We start from the raw sequence: 24,823 nt of genomic DNA, 5'->3' as shown, positions 1-24,823 counted from the left end.
GCAATGAAGCAGGTGACAAAATATTAAGCTATTAGGCAAGTTAAACAATTGTGTGAGTTCAGCCCTTTGACCTAGCAAATACCAAGCTCATAAGTACATTAACTCCATAAATTACAAAAAGACATATGCAAAAGTCAGCAAGGGAGTGAGGGCATTCCAGTGCATTGTACCGATTGTTGCAGGTATGGCCATCTGCCTGCTGAACAGAAGCCACATTGTGCAATGAGCTCCTGGTCCTCGGAACACTGTCAAGCTTAGACAAATGGGATGGAATCTACTTAAGTCAAGACGGAAGCAGACTGTTGCCACTTTTAGCATTAAAAGGGGGGCAGAGCAGTTTTAAAACCGATTTTTGAGGGAAAGCTGACAGGAGCTGAGGAGGGTCCAGTTTAAAATCAATCTTCCGCCAAAGATGAAAGAAGGTAAAAAAAAAAGTATGCTTGTTTAAATGGGAGAAGTAGGTACTGAGAATGCAGGGACACATACTAGCAATTTATAGAGAATCCAAAGCACCGTAGACTAAAAACAAGTGCCAAAGACATTTGGAGAGATACACTAATGTTTATATACTATTGCTAGAAGCCCCCAAATCAATTTGGGGAACTGAAGTGCTTGGCCTTAGAGGACCACACAGATATAGTGCATGTAATGGAAACCTGCTGGAATGAAGGGAACCAGTGGGACACAGTTATCTCTGGATACAAACTCCACAGGAAGGACGGAGAAGGGTTTACTGGAGGTAGTGTTGCTCATAAAGTCCATAAGCCTAATGAATGAAATTAAATGGAAGAAATACCAAAAGGGGCTGACTCCTCCACGGAATTATTGCTGGTGGTGATACCAGGCGCCAAGAGTTATTTAATACTGTGAATCCCCTAGACCAAAATGTTCAGGATGATATTGAGATGGACAATGAAATCAAAGAGGCATCCAAAAGAACAACTGTAGCAATGGGTGACTTCAATTACCCTCACGCAGACAGGTAAGTGTGTGCCCCAAATACCAGAAAGAGGAAACTTTTCTAGATATCCTAAATGACTGTGTGAGAGAGCAGTTGCTCACGGAACTGATCCACTTCTAGAGACACTCTTAAGTTACCCAAGAAAGCTGTTCCCATCAACATAATCATGACACAAGCAAATTCCTGATTAATTTTTTTGGATAAAGTTAGCTTGCAGCAACATGAATAAAACTCACAGGAAAACATAAAAACAAAAATTACTTAACAGGAAAAATATGGCATGACCCAAAAGTATTTCTTGGAATAAAATCACGAGATTTCAACATAATCCTGCTCTCAGTTGTTAGGTAAAGTAGGTATAGGACTGCAGATGAAACTGGTCAACTACATTTACAAGATGGTTAGTCTCTAAAAAATGGAAGGAAAGATTTACTTTTTACTATCATTAAGACATTATAGCAAGCAAGCAGTAAACACCGCCCCTCCAAAAAAAACCCCAAACCTGAGTCCAAGCCCACATGAAAACGACTTCAGATGTGTCAAAACAGAGTGTTTGTGCTCGTGAAAATATAAAATAGATACCTTCGGCACTGCCTGAGATACCATCAGCTTTAAAATTGCTTGTGCTTTTCTTCCTGCGATGCTTTTTTCTGTTTGCATGAGGAGAAGGGGGAGGGTCCGGCTTAGTACTTGTGGTGCTAGATATACTTGGACTGGAGCACACAGAATCTCCCAAGCCGGTATCTGTAAATCAGAACAGGGAACAAAAATAAAACACGAGGTAAGGTACATCTCTTTTTCTCAACAAAAAGCAGAAACCAAGCATTTGTATATTTGATTTAAAAAAAACAACTGATTACAGCCAGTTTTTAAAAAAATCAAAATTTTCACTCAAAACTTCTCAATGTTCAGAAGATGACACTGAGATAGCTCAGTCAGGAGACCAGGAGACTCTCAGGGTTGTGGGTTTGAGTCCCATGTTGGGCTAAAGATTCCTGCATTACAGGGAGGTTGGACTAGATTATCCTTGTGGTCCTTTACAACTCTACAATTCTATGATGATAGGTATTTCCCCCGATAGTATGGGCAAAATGAATTTCAATATGGACATATGTAAGGTTCCACACTAAGGCAGGAATAATCAGCTGCACAAATATACTGGATTGCCAGCAAAACATGTGAAAAAGATACAATACAATAGCCCATAGTGTGCATTAAACCATGTTTTAATTGTGCCTCCTCCCTCTTGCACTGGTCCCTGTGTGGCTTTTCCCCACTGCCTATCCATCCATCCCAGTGACTCGAACAAGCCATAGTATGGGCTTGATGTGTCATCCAAATCAAATAACAATAATAAGTTTATTATTTACACCCCGCCCATCTGGTTGGGTTGCCCCAGCCACCCTGCTTAGTTTGTTTCAAACAAATGTTCAGTTTCAGAGAACACAGTAAGCTGTAGTGTGGCTTGTTTGAACTGCACAGATGTTGTGGGTGTGGAAAACACCATGGGGAAACTCTGCATGGCAGGGGGAGAGCCATTTGCTGTGGCTTATTGTGATGTGTGCAAAGTCCACTGGGTCTATCTAGCTCATAGGCACTGGCTTTCCAGGTGCCAGGCAGCCGTCTTTCCCCAGCCCTGTCTAAGGGTGTCAGGTGTTTGAACCCAGGACCTTCTACATACAAAGCATGTGTTTTACCCCTAAATTGTGGTTCTTCCTCAAAGTCACTATTTTTTTCTCCTTTTGCTTCTCTGAACATCCTTCTTCCCTTCTCGTGTTTGGTTACAGCTACCTATATCAATGCCTTCACTACTTGAAAGTGTATGAAACAGGGGCATGGAAGCTCCCACCTGTCTGGCAAAGACCTGTTAGGCCTGATATTATCCAGAGGAACAATCTGAATCCTGACTGCCTGAGAATTGGCACTTCACCTGCATTTGTTCTAAAAAAACATAATGTGGAACACTATTTCACACCAAATCAATCTCTTAACTGACCCAATAAATACTCTTTTACAAGCCATTTTCTCCTTTCCTCTGCTTGACATTCATAATATTGCTTTGTGTCATATTTTGATATTGCTACATTTTTAATTTATGTATTTATATATAAGGTGCCGAGAGAAGAAAAGTGATATTAAACTCCATTTAAGATATAGTGAACTGAAATGATGCTTCAATTGAACACAGAACCCTTCCTGGTATTAAAACGGAAGAGGTGGGTATTATCTTCTCTTGATATTTCTGCATTAGCCTCATTTAATTCATTGACAAGCACAGGTTCATGTAGAGGAATCTGTTTAAGCCTGATCACTCCTTATATCCTACAGCAGCAACACAAAACTTCTCTAGCGAAGGGCCGACTGAAAAATGAACTTGCTGCTGCAAGTCTTTATGATGTACAATGCTTTTCAGATAATAGTGTGCTGTTCCTGGGTCAAACAGCTCTAAAGTGAAGAGAGCCTGAGGTATTTGCTTCCCTCCGCATCTGGAAAAAGAAATGTGAATCTGGGATGTAGAACTAGGCTTTCATTGTTTCTCTATTAACACACAGCATTCTAGTTTCCAGTATTCTAGGTTACTTTGCATTTGTCTGCTTTAAAATATGAGCCACTAAAGACCACTAGGCTTCCATGCACGCTTTCCCCATTTCTGACTACTATGCTTCCTTGACAAGGAATTTATTCTTCAAACTGAAAAGTGACCTCTTGAAAATTGTAAAGGAGTTCTAGCTTCAACTCACTGCATACAATTTTATACCCCTGACTGAATACAAATAACACATTTTATTTGGTATCAATTACTGAATGTGAGAACAGATGACCACGGCTGCTACTATTAAATATAAGAAGCATACCAAATTAAAAAGAAACAAGCGCCTCATTACTCCACAGCCTAACCAGCTTTGACAGAAGCACTAGAACTCATAAAACGCACTGAGCTGAGATGGGCTGTTCTCTAGCCATCCTGTATGTTCAATTTCAGCCATTAGTTCTTCCTAATCGAGCATCAATGTTCAATGCATACCCTCAAAAATATATATAACACTAGTAATAACAATAATAATAACAATCTGTGCAACATTTGAGCTTCAGTACTTGATGTATGAGTCAAAGAAGCAGTTTCACTTTTCACTCGGGAAGCTGGCAAGCATGACTAGAGGGAGAATAAAATAACATTCAGTTCGCATAAATATCAAACAGGCTTCTTGAGACTGATGGGCCAGGAATGTATTCTTAGCCATCATTCTGGCAGACAGGCCCAAGGACACTCATAACTTATTTTACAATCATTTAGTTTCAGCTCAAGTGGAAAACGTGACAACTTATCTCTGCTGACAAGATGCCATATCAAACCTTACAATTAACTTTCATATGATTATCTGCCCAGCCCATCATTAGCTCAGCAGCTACTAATGGCAGCTACAGGCAGCTTTTCTGATGATGGTCATCAGTTTCAGGATTTATAGCTACATTATGCTCACTGGCAATTTTTTTAAAAACAAAAAAATTAGGCTGCCTGGCTTAAGACTTATAAGGGTTCAGGAATATAGACTCCCAAACAAAACAGGAACAAGACAAAAATATACCAAACAATTATTTCTCTGCTGCCCTTCATTTCCAGAGGGTTTTCTGTGACCATTCAGAAATGAAGTATCACCATTCTTCTCTGATTCTCAGATTTGTAACCTGTCACACACAAACTGGTTCCTTCTGTTCGTGAGCAGACACCAGGAAACACGTGAAAATAGAGGAGTGTAAACCTCTGGAGAAACAAAACAAAATGGGAAATTCATGCAAAAATGTATGATAAAAGCCATTTTTTTTAAATGAGCAGCAGGATACCGACAGAAATATGGAATGTTGAGCCTTCTAGTTGTGCCTTTGGTTATCAGTACAGTGGTGCCTCGCAAGACGAAAAGAATCCATTCCGCGAGTCTCTTCGTCTTGCGGTTTTTTCGTCTTGCGAAGCAAGCCCATTAGCGGATTAGCGGATTAGCGCTATTAGCGTCTTAGCAGATCAGCTGATAAGCGGCTTAGCAATCAGCTGTTAAGCGGCTTAGCAGATCAGCTGTTAAGCGGCTTGGGGAAAAGGGGGGGGGAACCCTGCAGGAACTCGCAAGACATTTTCGTCTTGCGAAGCAAGCCCATAGGAAATTCGTTTTGCAAAGCACCTCCAAAATGGAAAACCCTTTCGTCTAGCGGGTTTTCCGTCTTGCGAGGCATTCGTCTTGCGGGGCACCACTGTATCTCCATACAAGCTTAAAGCCAAAATATGTGTCCTTAATTATGACGTGCAGCTTAAACAGATTGACTGAGATTACAAACCAACTCTGCTCACAACTGAGGTAGACTGACTCTGACTGAAATCTGAACACAGAGATAAAATGGCTGCTCTTATAGGGAGAATGAGTCACATGTCAGAGTGACTCAACACTTAGCAGTTAGGCCTGAATAACTTGAGTAGGCCCAAATGATTGTGCAGTCCCAGCACTTCCCAGCCTACTTTGCTGCTTCTGCTCTCATGTGTCTTTGTCACATGACAAATTATAGTTGCACTATTTGTTATACAGCTAGTAACAAATACAGTGGTGCCTCGCAAGACAAAATTAATTCGTTCCGCGAGTTTTGTCGTCTTGCGATATTTTTCGTCTTGTGAAGCATGGTGTCGGAAAAGTTTTGGAAAAGCTTCAAAAATCACCAAAGTCTTCAAAAACCTCGAAAAAGGCTACCACACCGCGTTCAATGAGTTGCTCCTCGAAGTCAAGTCGCAACTGTATTAACGGTGTTAAGAAAAAGGAAACAAACTTGCAAGACGTTTCCGTCTTGCGAAGCAAGCCCATAGGGAAAATCGTCTTGCGAAGCAGCTCAAAAAACAAAAAACCCTTTCGTCTAGCGAGTTTTCCGTCTTGCGAGGCATTCGTCTTGCGAGGTACCACTGTATACTACTTCATCCTTAGATATCTTAGCATCTTAGCAAGGGTGATGGACATATTACTAGCCAAAATGAGTTAGGACAACCAACTTCTATGGTTAAATGTGAATCTGGCACAGGAAGGCTTATCACGAATTCATTGTGCCATGGTTTCTTAAAAGGATATTTTCCCTGCATGTAAGAACCTCTCTAGGGGAGCTACAACACGTGAGTTTAACAGTGTTACACTATTTAATCCAAAATTGTCCCCAAACAATAAAATTTCAACCACCACATTTTTTATTTTTAGAACAGGCGTTATGGGCAGATCTGTACAGCCAACTGGATATACCAAACACAAGTTTATCAGCTCCAGCTGGATCTGCTAAAAAGCAGGCTAAAAACAAGGTCATCTTAAATAAAGTATAACAACCTTGTGATCTAAGAAAGTGACAAACTGCAGCTGCCATGTTGGAGCCCACTATGCTATATAGATCAGTGGACTTGTTCAAATGACTTTTACATTTTAAGCATATTATCATGCAGATATTTTAAACAGTGGAACAGTTAAACAAACATTTTAAAGCAAGGTTCTCTACACTGAATTCACTGAACTCTTACACCCCAATACTGGTTTGTTTCAGGCTTAGAGGATTAAATGGGATCAATTTCCTAAACCAGAAAACACCAGAAACACAGATCTCTGGAGCCATTTCCTTGACTGCAGCATTTGAGGAAATGCATATGTGCAGCCAGAGACAACCTGCAAATTTTTTAGTGCAACTGATCACCCACCAGAATGGGCAAGGTGATTTCCGATTTAAAGTTGGATGGGTGATTCCCTGCAATGGGCTTCACTTTTACAGACAAAACCCTGGGTTGCGGGCAGCAGGAAGGGTGGGTACCACTGCCAATAGGGTACCTGCCCATGATCCTATTTGATATTTCTATCTTGCTTTTCTTCTACTGAACAGCGCAGAAATAAAAATAACCAAGACAAAATCAAACACCACTATCAGATCCATCATAAAATCACGTGAACCACAAAAAGATGGGGCAATTAAAATTATGAATAGAACTTTAAAAAGCAGGCCTTACTCTTGTGTATCACCCAGGCCTAAATAATGGCTAAATTGTTAGCAAGGAAAATGTCTCCTTGAACAACTTCTGGTAAAGTGATACTAAAGCTACTTTATCTTCATAACTGGGAATGAGATTTAGCTTCTGTACCATTTTTATGAGTGTCTAATTTGCTAGAGGAAGTAAAGACCAAAACTACTATGGATTTAAACCAAGTAGAACCAAAAATGTTCCTCATCTCAGTTATCTATTCATCCGGAACTTTAGGATTTTGTTTCTGTTCATGTGAGATATAGTATGGTGGTGGTGGTGGGGTAATCGGTGGTTTACAGGAAAGACATTTAATATTTTCTGGTTCTCATGCAAGTATTCATAACCTTTACTACACGAACCCTGCTAAGAGATTCACATGCAGTGTGTCATTTCCTATATTAGTACAGGCTGTAGGTAGCAAGCCTATGATTATCAAGTTAAGTATCAATTCCAACCAATTATGGGGTCTGGCCACCACTTGACAAGAGAGATTTTCCTCCATTGGCAGGAAGCCCCCATCTCTCTGCTTCACCTGAGCTTTAATATTCAAAGATCTATTTGGGCACAGCATCAGATTTAGTATGCAGGCTTCCTTCTACTTTTTGAAGCGTTGCATTCTGCAGGTTAAGGGATGCATCGTGACCTTGCATCCCAAGCTCTGTGGTCAAAACTAGAAAGACACCAAGTAGGCAAACAATAACTACTAATTCTTAGTAAATAAAAAGGAAGATTCACTATGGATAAGGAAAACAATTTACTAAATGCATATCTGGAAATGTTTTGTAGCTTGTAACACCACATACATACAACAAAGCTATTTTACCATAGAATCATAGTTGGAAGGGATGCCAAGGGTCATCTAGTCCAACCCTCTGCAATGCAGGCAATGGCGTAGCGTGGGTTGTCAGCACCCGGGGCAAGGCAAGTAATTTGTGCCCCCTAACCCGTGGATTTGCGCCCCCTAACCTGTGGATTTGCCCTAACCCCAGATGTTGCGCCCGGTGCGGCCGGCCCCCCCCTGCACCCCCCACGCTACGCCACTGAATGCAGGAGTCTCAGGTAAAGCATTCATGAGAGATGGCCATCCAAGCTCTGCTTAAGAACCTCCAAGGAAGGAGAGGCCACCACCTCCCAAGGGAGTCTATTTCACTGTTTAACAGCTCTTAATGTCAGAAAGTCTTTCTTGTAACTTGAATCCATTGGATCAAGTCCTAGCCTTCAGAGCAGGAAAAAACAAGCTTACTCCATTTTCTATGGGACACATTTTTGCCCCCAATTTGGATTTCTGCTAGAGTAAATATTGAGTTAATGATTCCTGGTGAGTCTGGTTAAAGATTGGAATTTTAATTTCTCTGTGCTCCTCCCAGCAGTCATTCTTCTCTGGTCACTGCTGTGGATACACGACCTGTCTATCTGTCTGCAAGGGATTCCCACAAGGCAGGGTTAATGCTGCCATCCTTCACGTCATGTCTGCAGACATATTTGTAAGAGGGTTGGTCTGCCAATGGGCCTCGTGCCTGAAGCCAGCTTCCCATAGAGCACGTCATTGGGGATTCTGCCATCTTACATTCATCTTGGACATGACCAAGCCAGCATAGATGCCGCTAAGACAGCACTGTGAACCTGCTGAGAATGTGGTCTTGGGAGAACACATCTTTGTTTGAGTCTTTGCCCTGCCATGTGAAGCCCAAAATCTTCCTGATGCAGCACATGTGAAAGCATTGAGGGGTTGCTTCTGACGGCTGTAAGTTGCCCACAACTCACTTCAAGAAAGCAGAATGCTCAACATGCAAGTCTGGTAGATCTTCATCTTGGCATTGGTTGTTAGCATCACATAATTCCCATACCCTTTTGGTCGGGGTGAGCCATTGTCATAGTTGCCTTACCAGTATGTTTGTCCAGCTCAGTGTTAATGGAGAGGTTGATGTTTTTGGTGGAACCCAAGTAGACAAAATAATCTACAATGTCATGTATGTGGTCACCAATGCTGCTGCACCGCATGGGGTGCTGGTGAAGTCCTGACCCAGGATGTTGGTCTTCATCAAGCTGATAGTAAGGTCAAATTCCATGCAGGCTTGCGGGGAAAAGGTTGAGGAAACTCTGTAGCACTTCCTTAGAGTGCGCTGTCAAGGCTGCATCATTTGAAAACAACATCTTTTGGATAAGAACCCACCCCACTTTTGTCTTGGCATGAAGTTGTGCCAGGTTGAACAGACTCCTGTTGCTCCTTCAGTTAAGCTGAAGGCATATGAAAGCAACAGGGAGAAGAATATACCAAAGAAGAGTTGGAGTGAGAACACAGCCCTGTATACATTTCAAGTTATTGCAGCTCAGTGTGGCCCAGTATACCTGAAGGAGCATCTCCACCCCCCTTGTTCAGCCCGGAGACTGAGGTCCAGCATTGAGGACCTTCTGGTGGTTCCCTCACTGCGAGAAGTGAAGCTACAGGGAACCAGGCAGAGGACCTTATCAGTAGTGGCGCCCGCCCTGTGGAACGTCCTCCCACCAGATGTCAAGGAAATAAACAACTATCTGACTTTTAGAAGACATCTGAAGGAAGCCCTGTTTAGGGAAGTTTTTAATGTTTGATGTTTTGTCATGTTTTTAATATTTTCTTGGGAGCCACACAGAGTGGCTGGGGAAGCCAAGCCGGATGGGTAGGGTATAAATAATAAAAATTCTTATTCTTATTCTTATTATTGGATTCAGCCCCGTGGAGCCTTCAATATGGAATTCCTCAAGGCTCAATTTTATCCTCTATGCTATTTAACATCTACATGAAACAACTGAGTGGGGTCGTCTGGAGTTTTGGAGTACATTGCCAGCAATATGCTGATGACACACAGCTCTACTTCTCCTTTACATCTGCAGGTGAGGCAGTGGAAGTGCTGGACCAGTCTCTTGCCTCAGTAATGGCCTGCATGAGAGCCAACAAACAGAAGCTCAATCCAGATAAGACTGAGGTACCGTTAGAGCAGGCATAGGCAAACTCCAGCCCTCCAGGTGTTTGGGACCACCCTCCCTAGCTAACAGGACCAGTGGTCAGGGATGATGGGAATTGTAGTCCCAAACATCTGGAGGGCCAGAGTTTGCTTATGCCTGTGTTAGAGGGCAGTTCCCTAGACCGGATGGCTGGGAGGTGGCCTTTTCTTGATGGGGTTACACTGCCTCTGAAGGAGCATGCACACCTTGCGGGTACTCCTGGATCCTCTGCTGTCGCTCAGGTGGCCTTGGTGGTGTGGAGTGCAACCTCTCCCCATATAAATAATCCCAGATTCTGCATTCATCATTGGAGGTCCTTCTTCATGTGCCTCCTCCACAAGAGGTCCAGAGGGTCGCAACACAAGAACTGGCCTTTTCTGTGGTGGCTCCCCATTTGTGGAATGCTCTCCCCAGGGAGGTTTGCCTGGCACCTTCAATAGATATTTTTATGCATCAGGCAAAAACGTTTCTCTTCAACCATGCCTTTGGCTGATTAATATCCTATAGCCTTTGGAATGTGTCTGTGGCAAGGGGGGGTATTGTTTTGTTGTTTTGGTTTAATTATTTACTTACATTTTATCTTGTATTTTATTCTATGAACCGCTTGAGATCTTTTGAAGAAGGGATGTACAGGATATAAATGCAATAAATTAAATTAAATTAAAATTATAGAGTATATACCCTGCAATAAATCTATTATGCATCATAGTGATTTCAGTGTTATTATCATATTCCATCAGCACAAAATAAAGATAGCCTTAACTCCAAAAGGGATTAATTTCAATATTCAAACTCTCCTCCCCATCCCTAATCCCTGTAACCTTCCCCAAAAGAATAACTCCTACACCTAGGGTTGAGAGTGGAATTGTCTGTCTCTTCCTTTGGGAGTCAAATGCTCATGCACTAAGCTGAAATTGGGGAAAACATTAATCCCCTCCCCACAGAAGTAGAAAATGTTTTACATTGTTATACTGCAATAAAAAATAAAACAATAGCCCAATTATTGCCCGTTTTGGTTATAGAGCCTGTAGCTCCCTGTCAAACTTTTATAATTGGTAGCAGAAGTGGGGCCTCAAGCTGAGAAGAAGCAATCTCTGTGTTGTTTTTGATGTTGTGGGTTTTTGGTTTTTTAAAGGTGTCATCCTGTTTTTCCTGCCCTTCTACTCCACATTTGATGGCAGTCTCCTTCTTTGAGTTCTGTGTCTTCTTCTCCACTGCCTACTTCTCAGTTGTTTGTCTTAATTTGATTGCAGTCCCAGTTGATTTAATATATTTTTAGCTTCCAGTTGTATGGAAGAAACTTTAGGTAGATGTATGAGGCATTTGAATGGCTCACCCCATTGGTACCTTATTGGCTGCTACACACGAGTGCTGTGGTGTAAATGTTAAGTTCACGTCTGCATTGCAGCATTTCTGTGAAGAGATCCTGGTAGATGTTTAAATTGTGTTTAAATTGTGTTTAAACTGAATTTTCTATTATGATTTTTTCCAATGTTCTAAAATTTTGAAATAAGTAATTTTTAATTATGTAGGAGCTAAGGTGAACAACAATGTTTCTTGGAGTAAAAGTTATAAAATTCTAGCTTTGGACACATAATATTAGCCATATGTCAAGAAGACTGTCCTTCCTGGTGAAAGGCCTATGAAGACCATATTCAGGCCAAAATAAAATACTATCATCCTTAAACAACAACAACAACAACAAAAGTCATAAAAATCACTCCAGTGAGGACCACTGCACTTCTAAAAGTGGTGTCAACTCAGACAGTGGTCTTTAATTTTTCACAAATGACAATATACAAATTGAAGAATGAAGGTATTTTACCATCTGTCTTATCTGTCAAAATCCAACAGTTTGAGTTATGAAGAACTATCTTGTAGTTAAAGTCAGACAAACAGACAGCTTATAAAAAAAGAGCAATGTAATGTTCTCAGCTTTCTGGAGATAACAGTGTCAGACTCATCTTACTTTGTAAGTACTAAGTTTGGTGCTGTTTCAACTGCACAGCCACCTTTCACCTGAAAGGTCAGATCTCTCTTGGATGTGTTCATGAAGACCAGATATAGAGAACATTCACAATCTCAAGGCTTAAGAAGCAATAATCACCTCGGTAAGAATAGTATCTCCTATGTTCAAGGAAGAGAAAGTGTAAGGAGAGCAAAAATGTTTTACTGCTCATATCTTGGTGATTAACCTGGAGCATACAAAATAAAACGATGGTATAGGACCAGTGTCTCTCACCATATTTTTATTACAGATAGGTAGCCGTGTTGGTCTGCCATAGTCAAAACAAAAAAAAATTCCTTCCAGTAGCACCTTAAAGACCAACTAAGTTAGTTCTTGGTATGAGCTTTCGTGTGCATGCACACTTCTTCAGATACACTGTATCTGAAGAAGTGTGCATGCACACGAAAGCTCATACCAAGAACTAACTTAGTTGGTCTTTAAGGTGCTACTGGAAGGAATTTTTTTTGTTTTGACATATTTTTATTCTTCAACATGATTTTGTGGAATACATACAAATGCATAAGGCATTTCGTATCATGTGTTCTAAGCCACCATGTGCATGGTAAAAAAATCAAAAAATCCATGCACACTGATTTTTTTATTTTTATATGCACCCCCTGCCCAAGTTGGGCAGTCAGCCAGGACCTTCTGAAGTGGTTCAGAGCTCAGCACTGGTGCCAGGAACACCAGCAAAAGCTGTGCCAATGGGTTTGCTCTCTGCATCCCTCAACAGATAACTTTGGAGTGCTGGGTTCCTGCAGTATTCAACATGGTTGTACACAGGGCCAGCCCATCCATGAGGCAAGGTGAGGCAACTGCTTCAGGCGGCATGATTCAGTAGGGCAGCAGATCCTAATGAAGATTTTTCTTCATACCTTGTTCCTGATGTAGATCTTCCCTCACCCCTTCTTTCCTTGAGGGGCGGGGAGATGCCATTCTGGGATCCTCCTCAGTGGCCAAATGTTTTGGGTCAGCCTTGGATGTACAGCAGGGAAGCAGAAGCAAGCCAGTGTGATTCCTTGTGATGTGTGGCTGCAGACTGGAGAGAAGCTGCCCAAGGCATTTAAAAAATATTCATTGCCTTTATTCTCCAGGATTTTGAAGCTCGAAGTGGAGGCGAAGAACAGAGGCATGGGACTGGGCGATACTGGTTAAAGAAGACTGCCCATGCAGAGAGGGTTGGCCACACACCCAAAATGCTCCTGAACGGTGTAGCAAAAGTGTCACTGGAAAATCAGTGTCAAGCCTCAGCAAGGATCTGGTCAGGTTTGAAACCTGAAGGAAGGGAGTTTGTGTCAGTCCAAGTGGTCTGGAAACAGGCACATTGTCAAAACTAAGGATGGGTCAAATGGATCTTATGAAGAGTGTGTCCTTACAGAAGAGACAAGCTGCACAGCTCAAGGAGCGATCCTTGAGGCCTTTACAGGGTTTTATATGAGCCAGTGTCAAGTAGTAGTCAGAGGACTGGAAGAAGGCATGAGTAGAATTCTCTACAGGGGAAGAACACACTACAATTTTTTAAGTAGGCCGTAATTGTACTGTACCTGTACAACAACACTTACACTAGTGGCCAAACTTGTGGAAACATTTTGGAAAATGTGTATTTCTGAGGTTTGATGGCTCATAACACCAATTTTCTTTGGAGTAATACCATAAAATTATATATCAATGGAAAGCTATTTTAATGAAGAATGTAATGCAATGAAGTTTGTTCAATTATATGTATTCTATCAAAAGTTACAGCCAAATAACCAGAAAAAGGAAGCACAACTTGCTTAGGTTGATATGCAGTAGCTTTCCTTCATTTGAATGTAGCCAATGAGTATGAGTGTTTAGAGAGCGAATCAGCTGTCATCTTGTTTTGGCAATGACCCAGTGAGCTCACAGTAGGATTCAGCTAGATGTTATGTACTGGAGCTGAGAGGAGGACATTAGTTATTGCTATAAAGTTGGTTGTTTTTTTGTGTTCTTTCATTTAGTGAGCTTGTAAAACGTAATAAAATTAAAGAAATGGTGCAGAGTTGACCGGGCACCCAGAAAGCGATGTAAAATAGTACTATTAAGTGAACAAGGCTACAGTTTTGAAGAAATTAGAAGAAAAATCAGTGGAAACTTAACCGAAGGTGGCATTTCTAAATTTTTGAGGAGGTATAAGGAGACTCAGTCACTACAAAATCAGACTGGTAAAGGCAGGAAAAGGTGCACAACAGCAAGTGATGGTAGAAGAATTGATAAACTGTGCCTACTTGACAGAAGAAAATCATCTGGGTGTATACAAGATAATATGGCGCAATGTACAGTGGTACCTCGGGTTACAGACACTTCAGGTTACAGATGCCGCTAACCCAGAAATAGTACCTCGGGTTAAGAACTTTGCTTCAGGATGAGAACAGAAATCGCGCGGCGGCAGCGGGAGGCCCCATTAGCTAAAGTGGTACCTCAGATTAAGAACAGTTTCAGTTAAGAACGGACCTCCAGAACGAATTAAGTTCTTAACCTGAGGTACCACTGTAATGTGAAGTTGAGTGCAAGGACTGTTCGGAGCAGACTGCAGAAATATGGTTTAAATGCTACAATTGTTGTAATAAATAATCCTTCATAAAAGTTATTGCATTACATTCTTCATTAAATTATCTTTCCATTGATATATAATTTTATGGCATTACTCCCCCAAAAAGTCATGTTATGAGCCATCAAACCTCGGAAATAATTTTTTCCCAAAAGGTTTCCACAATTTTGGCCACTAGTGACATGTATAAGACAGACATGCTTGTAACACTCATGCAGGAAGCGTGACAGAGTTTAGGAATATAATCCGAGTAAATTACTATCATATCCTAGGATATGGTAGAGCCACATTGATCCCTTCTGGTTTCTAAGAATTTGGCATAAACCATCAATTTAGTACAGTATTCAGTTATTTCTTCAAAACAAAAATGTTTGAGTATTGATAAACATATGAAAACAGTCTTGCTTCTGAATCTTTTTTTTCTACTCTAGAGAGGAGCAATGACAAACCTAGACAGCATCCTAAAAAGTAGTGACATCACCTTGCCAACAAAGGTCCGTATAGTAAAAGCTATGGTTTTCCCAGTAGTGATGTATGGAAGTGAGAGCTGGACCATAAAGAAGGCTGATTGCCGAAGAATTGATGCTTTTGAATTATGGTGCTGGAGGAGACTCTTGAGAGTCCCATGGACTGCAAGAAGATCAAACCTCTCCATTCTTAAGGAAATCAGCCCTGAGTGCTCACTGGAAGGACAGATCGTGAAGCTGAGGCTCCAATACTTTGGCCACCTCATGAGAAGAGAAGACTCCCTGGAAAAGACCCTGATGTTGGGAAAGATGGAGGGCACAAGGAGAAGGGGACGACAGAGGATGAGATGGTTGGATAGTGTCTTTGAAGCTACAAACATGAGTCTGATCAAACTGTGGGAGGCAGTGGAAGACAGAAGTGCCTGGCGTGCTCTGGTCCATGGGGTCACGAAGAGTCGGACACGACTAAACGACTAAACAACAACAAGAGAGGAGCAAAAAATTCAGAACCGGAGTACTCCACCATTTTGCTCAAATTGTTGCAAGCAGAATCAACACAGGCAAAACCTACTCCTGCTTCTTAATTGTGCTCAAACCCAAACCCTCCTCCATGACAATGCCTGCTTGGGGAAAGATAGAGGTGAGCTTTTGGAGGGCGAGCTGCTCTCAAAAGCTGCACCGCGTAAAGCTGCTACTGGGGAACAAATGCTCCACAACCAGTTCTTCTAACCTCCCAGACTAGCTTGATTTCTTCATCCACATGGTTGCATACCACACTGTTCTGGTGAGGTTTAAAAAGAAGGAAACCACACATGATGTGGTTACTCTTCATACCAGTGCTGCAAGTTGAGATGATGCCAATAAGGGGAAAAACACATCTTTCAACCCTTCTACCACTGAGATTCCTCATTGCCGGGGCTTCAGTTGAGATTCCTGCATTGCAGGGGGTTGGACTAGATGACCCTTGGGACCCCTTCCAACTCTATGATTCTACACTGTTTCTGCTTTTTAGCATTTGTTTCAAGATATCTAGACTGCCCTTCATCCAAACAGATTTCAAGATGGTGTAAAGGTAAAGGTAAAGGTACCCCTGCCTGTACGGGCCAGTCTTGCCAGACTCTAGGGTTGTGCGCCCATCTCACTCTATAGGCCGGGGGGCCAGCGCTGTCCGCAGACACTTCCGGGTCACGTGGCCAGCGTGACAAAGCTACTCTGGCGAGCCAGAGCCGCACACGAAACGCCGTTTACCTTCCCGCTAGTAAGCGGTCCCTATTTATCTACTTGCACCCGGGGGTGCTTTCGAACTGCTAGGTTGGCAGGCGCTGGGACCGAGCAATGGGAGCGCACCCCGCCGCGGGGATTCGAACTGCCGACCATGCGATTGGCAAGTCCTAGGCACTGAGGTTTTACCCACAGCGCCACCCGCATCCCTATCAAGATGGTGTACAAAGGATATAAATACATCAACAAAACATCAACATTCATAATGGAATGTCAAAAATGAGAGACAGCAATAATATTGTAAAACAATCATGCAGACTAAATATGTCTGTTTAAATGCCCAGTCAAATAAAACCTGGCACCAAAAATATTGTACGGTTCGAGCCTAATGCTGTTTGAGGAGAGCATTCCAGAGTCAGGGCACCACCACATTAACATCATGGAAGCACAGCGTAAGGTGTGACAAGAGACAGGGGAGTAATGCACGCAAGTTTCCATTTTAAGCCTACCTAATTTGCACTTCCAGAAACAATGTGTGAACTACAATGCAGCACTATACGAACCAAAACACAGCTACCCTTCAAAATTCACATTTCTCCAAATTTACAATGCAATTTTCTAACTAAATGTGTACAAAATTGAGGAAATTGCACAAAATGCATGTATTAGCAAAAAAGCCATTAAAAATTGCTTGCAAAAATGTGTTAAAATCTACAATTAGGACACATATGCACTAAAATATTGATAAATTTTTAATGAAAATTTACAAACCATTGTGGAAATGTGGAGAATGGAACTTAGGAGTGGAAAAATGAGACACCAAAGATCCATCTCAAGATGTGACCAAGTGGAAATAGCAATCAAGCAGCTCAGATATGAACATGCTGCTACATTCATTTTCATTCTGAATGGTAAATGTAAACATGTGGGGGAGATCAGCTTACGATTGGCACTGCTGGGGAGCAGGGCCTAGAAGAAACAGTGCCTAGGAAGAGAGGGGTATTCCAAAAATGAAAGGCATTTGGTTCAAGCAATCACATTGATGCAGGAACAACAATGGTAATAAACGTATTTCCAGAGGCCAAGTGACCCTACTGCTGCACAGGAGTGTGAAGTTAAAGATAAACTTCACAGCAAATGATTAAAACAGAAGTGCATGCCACCAAATCAGATACAACATGACCTATCAGCCAATAGTTATTGCAGAGATAATTGTTCCAAATCAATCAATAACACCAAGTCACTTCATCACCGACTACAGAAACCACTTTCTTGCATGGGGCTTATAAGCCCATGTCCATGGTCTCACTGCCACCATTAGAGTGATAAACAGTTTAAACTGCACCAGGGTCTGATGTGTAGATCAACTGAGGCCCCATAAAGAATCTGCACAAGAGATTCTTCGACAGGGATTTACTACCTCCAGATTTTATTCTCTCGCTGCTAAGATTACTTCTGTCAAACACTGAGAAGAGAGAAGTAAACAGAAAAGGGATTTTTCATGCTGTATTGTTCCGAAACAGTTTTAGAAAGGAATTCAGAGCTTAATGTGCTATTGGATTAAGCTATGCTAAGGAGCACCTGACACTGAACTCAAAGGGGACCCAGTTGCATGATTTTCTCACTACGAAGCGCCCAGCAATTTGAATCATGCAACAAAACTGTCTAGATATTCTCTGAGGACAGTCACAGACTTCATGTTACTAGTGCCAAATTATATTAGACATTTAATTTTAAACCTTGGGTACTTAAATGTAAAACCTTACAACTGTAATAGTCATAAAGCAGTGGGGCATTCCATTTCTTAGAATGAATTTTTCTACACCCCCCCCCCTTAATTTAACCAGCACCTCCTGTTTTGTAGCTCTACTCTCTATAAAGTAATTTATCTAATTAGGGGATGTTCACAGTTGCTTAAAAGACGGAAGCTGCAGGGAACCAAAGATCTTGATAGGAAAACCTTGAAAACTTATCCAGAGCTACCAAAATTCAATTTAATGTGAAAAAGTGCAGAGAAATAATGAATCCCAATATGATTTTTTGCCTAAAATAAAACCATGTGGCAGACACGCTCTCCGGGATACTGGCATTTGAACTAAAAAAGATTCTTAGCTTCTGCAGCTTACACATAAAAACCTTTTATTGAGCGTAGGTGAAAAGGCTGAAATTAAAAAGATTCCTTCATTCGTCAACAAAATGGCCAGAACCAGGAGATCAATTAAAAAATGACATGGAACTATTGGTTACCTCCTTATGACCTTCCCATCCAGTCAGACCCTAACACATTCCCATCTTGTGAAACAATCCTAGAAGCTAAAATTGTCTACAGAAATGTGATCTTAGTATTGCTTTGCATTAGTCCAGCCTTCACCAATATGGTACCCTCCAGTTGGGTTTGTCTATAACTCTCATCGGCCCCAGTCAGCATGGCCAGGGCACTGGGCACCACAGATTCCCCTGGCATGTCCCAAAGCAATATGGAGCCTACAATTTGAACACATTGTCACTGATGGGGAGTGCAACCTTGTCCAGAGCAGGCTGATCACCAGGGCCCTGGATCTAGAGGCCACTAACCAACTGCATTCCTGCCTGCCTTGTCTGGGCTGAGGTTCAGTTTCCTTTTCCTCATCCATTTACATCCACGTTGAAGGTTTTCAAGGCAAAGCAAAAACCAAAGAGAAATGCATATAGCCCAAGCTCAAAAACCAAATGCTAGAAAATGAAATTTATCAAATTTTATAACCACCAAAATTTTAAAACCAATAGACTGGTACATGGAAAATAAAAAGGTGAATGTTTAAATATGGTAAACATCAAGGTATAGCATGTTTCAATCAAACATGCATTCAGTGGTATAACAAAGTCAAACACAAGTTACTTCTGCAAATAGGCTGATAATCTTAGAACTCAGTTTCATGTGAGACAATACCTTCTGTAAATTCTGAAAGGGGGCATGTATAAAGCCATCTATAGGGACAGAGGGCAGCTGTTGCAACCTAAGACTCTGCAGAGAACATCAGAGAAGATGGTGGTTTCATTAACATATGTTGGTTACACAAGAAAGATCCAGGATGTAATTCACAAACATTGACATTTGCTCAGAGAGATACCTATATATCAGGGTGACCCCTTGCTTGCGTAAAACTGCAAACAGAACCTAAGAGATGTGCTGGTTCCTAGCTCATGCAGGCCTAAGGCATTGCCTTTGGTCAGAATATTAGAAGGGGAAGAGGTGAACAGTAAGAATGCCGTCCTAAACACAATTAAACATAGGAAGACAGTAAATAGTTACTCTGAAGTAAACATGTTTGCAGTTGTGTGCACAAATACATCAAGGACAGGCCCCATTGAACAACAAACATAACAGGACTGAGCAATAATGTTAAATTAAAAATGCTTTTTTTTTTTACCCAAACACCTAACTGTATTAATGTTGGTGGCAAGTTTACAACTCTGTATGCACTTACTTACATTTTTTTTAAAGAATAATAATTTATTTAAAATTCAACAATAACAAAGGAAAACCCCCCAGTAATTGCTACATCAATTCATTACAATCAACCAATTTTAACAATATATAAATAGTAATTGAAAAATTACACATCACTTTTAACTTACTGAAGTTTTCATATTACACTTTTATCTCTTTATCTCTTTCTTAACAGATCAGAGAGAGAAAGACCAAGAAAGGAGGCACAAAAAGAAAAAGGAAGAGGAAGAAGAAGGGGGGGGGGGCGGAAGAGGGGAAAAAAACAAAACATAAAAAGTGGTCTAATTTCTTTTTTGATTTCTGGTGACATAATTCCCAGGAGGAAGGTTTCAGGTTTTCTTCTTAAATGAAAACTTAAATATTTTATTAAATAAAATAATAATAAAAAAATTCATTGTAGATGCTATTCCAAAATCTTTATGGCTGTGCATTCCCACCACATGTACATATATAACCGTATACCAGCTTTACACCTCAAGCAAATTGGTGGTCTGTTTTTATACATCTTTGCGAGTTCTTCTTTATTTTTACTTCTATGGTATTTGGAATTTCGTGTTGTATTAAATACTGCTCTATCTCATCTATGTTCTGTATCTCTTATATAAATTTCATAATATTTCACAAAGCTCTGAATTATCATTTGTGGGTCTTCTATTACTTTTACTTCTATCTTCAATCTGTTGATTAATTTTTTGTTCCGCCTTTTTTTCAACTGCCAAGCTAGGAGCTTGCTTGGTTTATTGGCAAATTCAAAATTGCATTGTTTCAAAGTTCTTAAATTCCATTCCCTTTCTTGTTCTATCATAGTTGTGTAATCTGACTGTAATAATCTAATTTATTGTTTTACCTTTTCATTATTTGGGTTCTTGTTAAGTTCTTTTTCTTTCTTATTTAATTCTTCTAATAGTTTTACCTTTTTTCCTTCTCTTTTGTTCATAGAAATAAGAGTTTTGCTGAATAAAGGAACCCCTGATCACTACCTTACCTGTGTCCCAGACCACATTTCTGTCTATACCTTTATCCCAATTGAATTCAAAAAATTCCTCTATCTTTTTTTTGCTCCTTGTATTTTATTTCCATCGTTTAATAAGGATTCATTTAGTCTCCATCTTTTTCTTCCAGTTTTCCCAATTCCTTTTAAACTTAGAAATACTGGATTGTGGTCCGATATACTTTTTGGTAGAATCTGTGTCTTATCTATTCTCCCAAGCAGCTCTTTAGATAGTCAAACAGCAACTATTCTACTGGCGGATTTATTTGGTTCTGAAAAATAAGTATAGTCCCTTTCTGTTAGATGTTTAAGTCTCCATGCGTCTTTTATATCCATATTTTCTACCAATTCAAAAAACAACAACTGTGTGGCAGTTTTCCTTCTTTCCCCCTTCTCTTTCCTGGTATCCACCTCAGGGTTTGTTACCCCATTTAAATCTCCCATGAGGATCATTTTTTCTTCTGTGTATTCCAGCAACCTTTTTTCTAATTCTTTGAAGAATTCAGCTTTTTTTCATTGGGATATATTCCAACTAGGATAATTACTTCCCCTTGGATTTTAATTCTAATTATTGTTATTCTTCCATTAGAGTCTTTGTATAACGGGTGGCGCTGTGGGTAAAAGCCTCAGCGCCTAGGGCTTGCCGATCGAAAGGTCGGCGGTTCGAATCCCCGTGGCGGGGTGCGCTCCCGTTGTTCGGTCCCAGCGCCTGCCAACCTAGCAGTTCGAAAGCACCCCCGGGTGCAAGTAGATAAATAGGGACCGCTTACCAGCGGGAAGGTAAACAGCGTTTCCGTGTGCGGCTCTGGCTCGCCAGAGCAGCGATGTCACACTGGCCACGTGACCCGGAAGTGTCTGCGGACAGCGCTGGCCCCCGGCCTCTTGAGTGAGATGGGCGCACAACCCTAGAGTCTGTCAAGACTGGCCCGTACAGGCAGGGGTACCTTTACCTTTTTATAACAATTCTGGTTCAAGGCTTGGTTTAACATAAATTACTATTCCTCTTTTTTTAACTTGATCTGAGGAGATAAACGTGGATCATAACTTTGGATTTATCAAGGCTCTTCTATGATTTTTATTTACGTGTTTCTTGTAAACATATGATATCAAGTCTTTTTTCATCAATATATGTTCTATCTTATGTCTATTTTTCTTTTCATTTAATCCATTTACATTCCATGATCGTAATGTTAGATTCATATTTTATTTGTTAAAACAAAGTGATTACAATAAGAATTTTTTTGTGTACAGCAAGTTTTTTGAAGCTTCTATTCACTTTCAGAGTTTTGCTCCGGAACTACAGATTTGGGACTGGCGTCACCATCTGTTCTTTGTCTTTCTCCTCCTAACTCCTTCCAATATTTCCTCCAGAAAATATTGGCGTCCTCTATTGTTTCTATTGTTTCTCCTTTCCCCTTTAAAATGGAAGGAAATTCCTTCTGGAAATTCCCACTTAAAGAATATAGATTTTGCTTAGAGCGCTTTGGTTAGAAACTGGAATTTATCTCTTTTTTTTAATAGACGAGGCGGGATTTCTTTCAAGATTATAATTTCATTTCCCTCAATTTTAAATTTTTTTTGGCTTCTTATTTGTAGCTTTTTTTGAATTTACTCTAAATACATTCTCGGTATTTTTTATTTCCTCTTCTTCCACGTCTTACCAAGTCGCCAGTTCTTTAATAATCGTTGTTTGTATGTTTCCCCCTGGGGTTTCTGGGACCCCTCGTAACCTGAGAGTTTTTTGTCTAGTCTGCATTTGTAAAATAGACATTGTGTCCCATGTTGCTTCTTGGGTTATTTTGAATTCTTCATTTTCCTTTTTAGTCCTTTCCCATTCTTTCTAAATTCTTTTGAGGAGTTTTTGGATATTTCTTCCATATTTTGTGCTTTATTTTGAAGTTTGTGCATAGATTTTGTTAGTTCATTATTTTTTCCTGTGAGATCATTTACCTGTTTTTTCAATTCTGCAATCAATTTGGTATTTCCCCCAATTTCCCTCCCATCCTGTCTAATTTATCATTGATTCCTTTAACCTTCTCACTCAACTCTGTCCTTAATTGTCCTATGTCATTTTTCAGACTCCAAATTAATTATTTTAAATCCATCTCAGAATCCAATCAAGAGTTCGTCCTTCTGTGTTGATTGTGCGAAGAAGGGGTGTTTTTTTTGATGAGGACATATTTATCCTTATTCTTCTGATTTCAATTTCAATGTTTTATTATTTCGATATTTCTATCCTTTTTTGGGGGGGAGAGGGTTGGGGTTAGGGTTAGGGTTTGAAAAGAAGAAATGGGGGGGCAGGATTGAGTATTTCTTAATTCAAAATTTCCTTTTTGAATTAGGTCCCTTAATTTCAAAGGTATTCCTCAATTCGTTATTTCCTTATTGCCACCTTCTGAATACCTTTTAATGTTCTTAAATTATGGAGGTTTGTGGTTAAGGTATTTCTCTTAATGCGTTTTAATAATTATTCTATTTTCATCACAGTCCACCCAATCTCATTTCAAATTATCGAAATTAAAAAATAAACAATAAGAGTTAAAATTATAAACAATTAAATCTATTCCCTCCCACTATAGGTTATATAATTCACTTTAATATTTTGAATTCCCAATCCCCAAACAAATTGAATCTTCTCCTGTTACTGTTTCGCTACTATTTCTCATGGCACTTCTTGATACTTCTTGACCCCTTGTTACAATCTAATCAAAATTATTTCAAATTAACAAGATTAATAAATGAGCTAAATAAAATTACGCTCATGAACACTTAATTATAATATAATCAATTCTATTCCGTTCCCCAGTAAATTATATAATTTGCTTTAATATCCCCCAATCCCAATTCCCACACAGATTTGATCTCTTTTACTGGTATTTTATTAAATTCAACACTTTTTAAATCTCTTTTCCCCCTATTGCCTTCTAAATTCCTATCCAAAAATTCCATAAATTCATTATATACAATATAAACAGTTGTCACCTTTCTTGTAACCAATTTATCTTACTATTGTTATCCCTTTATGTTATTACCACTTAGTTCATTTAGTTGGTTTTCTTGTTGTCTTCTGTCAAAGGCTATTCACATTTAGTTCCTCTAATTCTTTTGTTACTGCTGCTCAGTCTCATTTAAAGTCTATGTTTCTCTCTCTCCTTCTTTCTTTTCCTTTTTCCTTTCTTTTTTATTGGTTGCAATTATATTCTCCACCACCTGGTGTCAATATTTTCTTTTTTCCAGTTCAACGAAAGGCTCTTTTCCTTCTTGTTTCTTCTGAGTCGCCTCTTTTATTCAGTCTTCTTCTGTGGTTTCCGGTTTCTCCACTTAGTCCTTTAAGCAGCCCATCCCTCCTCTGAACCAAGCTGCGCCATCATTGCCAGAGGAACAGGTCCAAAAGCCAACAAACAAACGCCCACACAAAGCAATCAAAATAGAACGCAAACAAACCAGTGGGTTCATTTCCTTCCTTGCGGTCTCTTTTGTGGCAACTGCTGGTTTCCTTTTAATATTTAAATCCCTTTCTTTCAGTCAGTATGCCACTCTTTCTTTGTTTTGATCTCGCCTTTGTAAAATAAAGTCCTTTAAGGCAGCTTTTCCCCCTTTAAATTTCACTCATTTTCGTTGCCGAGCCTTGCGTTAAGCAGCTGTGTTAGAGTTCAATTACAATGAGAATAAACTCAGTTTATATTCCCTGTTGGTTTCTTTCAGCTGTTTACATACATCGTCTAATTGGCTTTGCATTGTTCAACTCTTCTTAAGGCTTCTCTATTTCAAATTATTCGCCTTAGATATCACACCCCCTTTGCGTATTTCACTCTAATTTTTAGCTTTTTCTTTCCTTCTATTTTGGAGGATTGTTTTCAATAGCCAATTAGAGTTCTAAATTGAAGTCTGGAAATTTTTACCGCCGTCTGCGCCGTTTCGGGTCTGAGGCTTCTTGTTGCGGGGGAGGTCCTCTCCTTGCGCCGGGGCTCCCCCCTCAATCGCTTGACGACAGAGAAAGGAAAATCCCTCTTTGATGCTGCTGGAACCACTTCAACTCAGGGTCACCCCCTGAGCTTTTTTGGGGGTCGCGTAGCCTCCGCATCACCCCAAACCCCCCAACAATCACT

At 40.3% G+C, this 24,823-nt stretch overlaps 1 protein-coding gene and 1 pseudogene across 14 annotated transcripts in view; both read right to left on the bottom strand.

Moving 5' to 3' along the window:
• Window positions 1-24,823, bottom strand: part of AGAP1 (ArfGAP with GTPase domain, ankyrin repeat and PH domain 1) — a 335,950-nt gene that overhangs the window by 97,527 nt on the left and 213,600 nt on the right. For all 13 annotated transcript variants that reach the window (XM_028702820.2, XM_077918621.1, XM_028702829.2 and 10 more), the window contains one exon: window positions 1,544-1,705. In XM_028702820.2, the coding sequence (XP_028558653.1) occupies window positions 1,544-1,705 (162 nt within the window). The remainder of the gene's footprint in view (window positions 1-1,543; window positions 1,706-24,823) is intronic.
• On the bottom strand, window positions 19,686-24,452 carry LOC144325472 (uncharacterized; annotated as a pseudogene). Its single transcript, XR_013390630.1, has 3 exons — window positions 24,432-24,452; window positions 21,665-22,909; window positions 19,686-21,306 (listed from the first exon to the last, which is right to left on the bottom strand). The product of XR_013390630.1 is annotated as an uncharacterized LOC144325472 (transcript).

Source organism: Podarcis muralis, chromosome 1 (assembly GCF_964188315.1).
Source record: "Podarcis muralis chromosome 1, rPodMur119.hap1.1, whole genome shotgun sequence".
Lineage (NCBI taxonomy): Eukaryota > Metazoa > Chordata > Lepidosauria > Squamata > Lacertidae > Podarcis > Podarcis muralis.
This window is presented reverse-complemented; position numbering and strand designations above follow the sequence as displayed.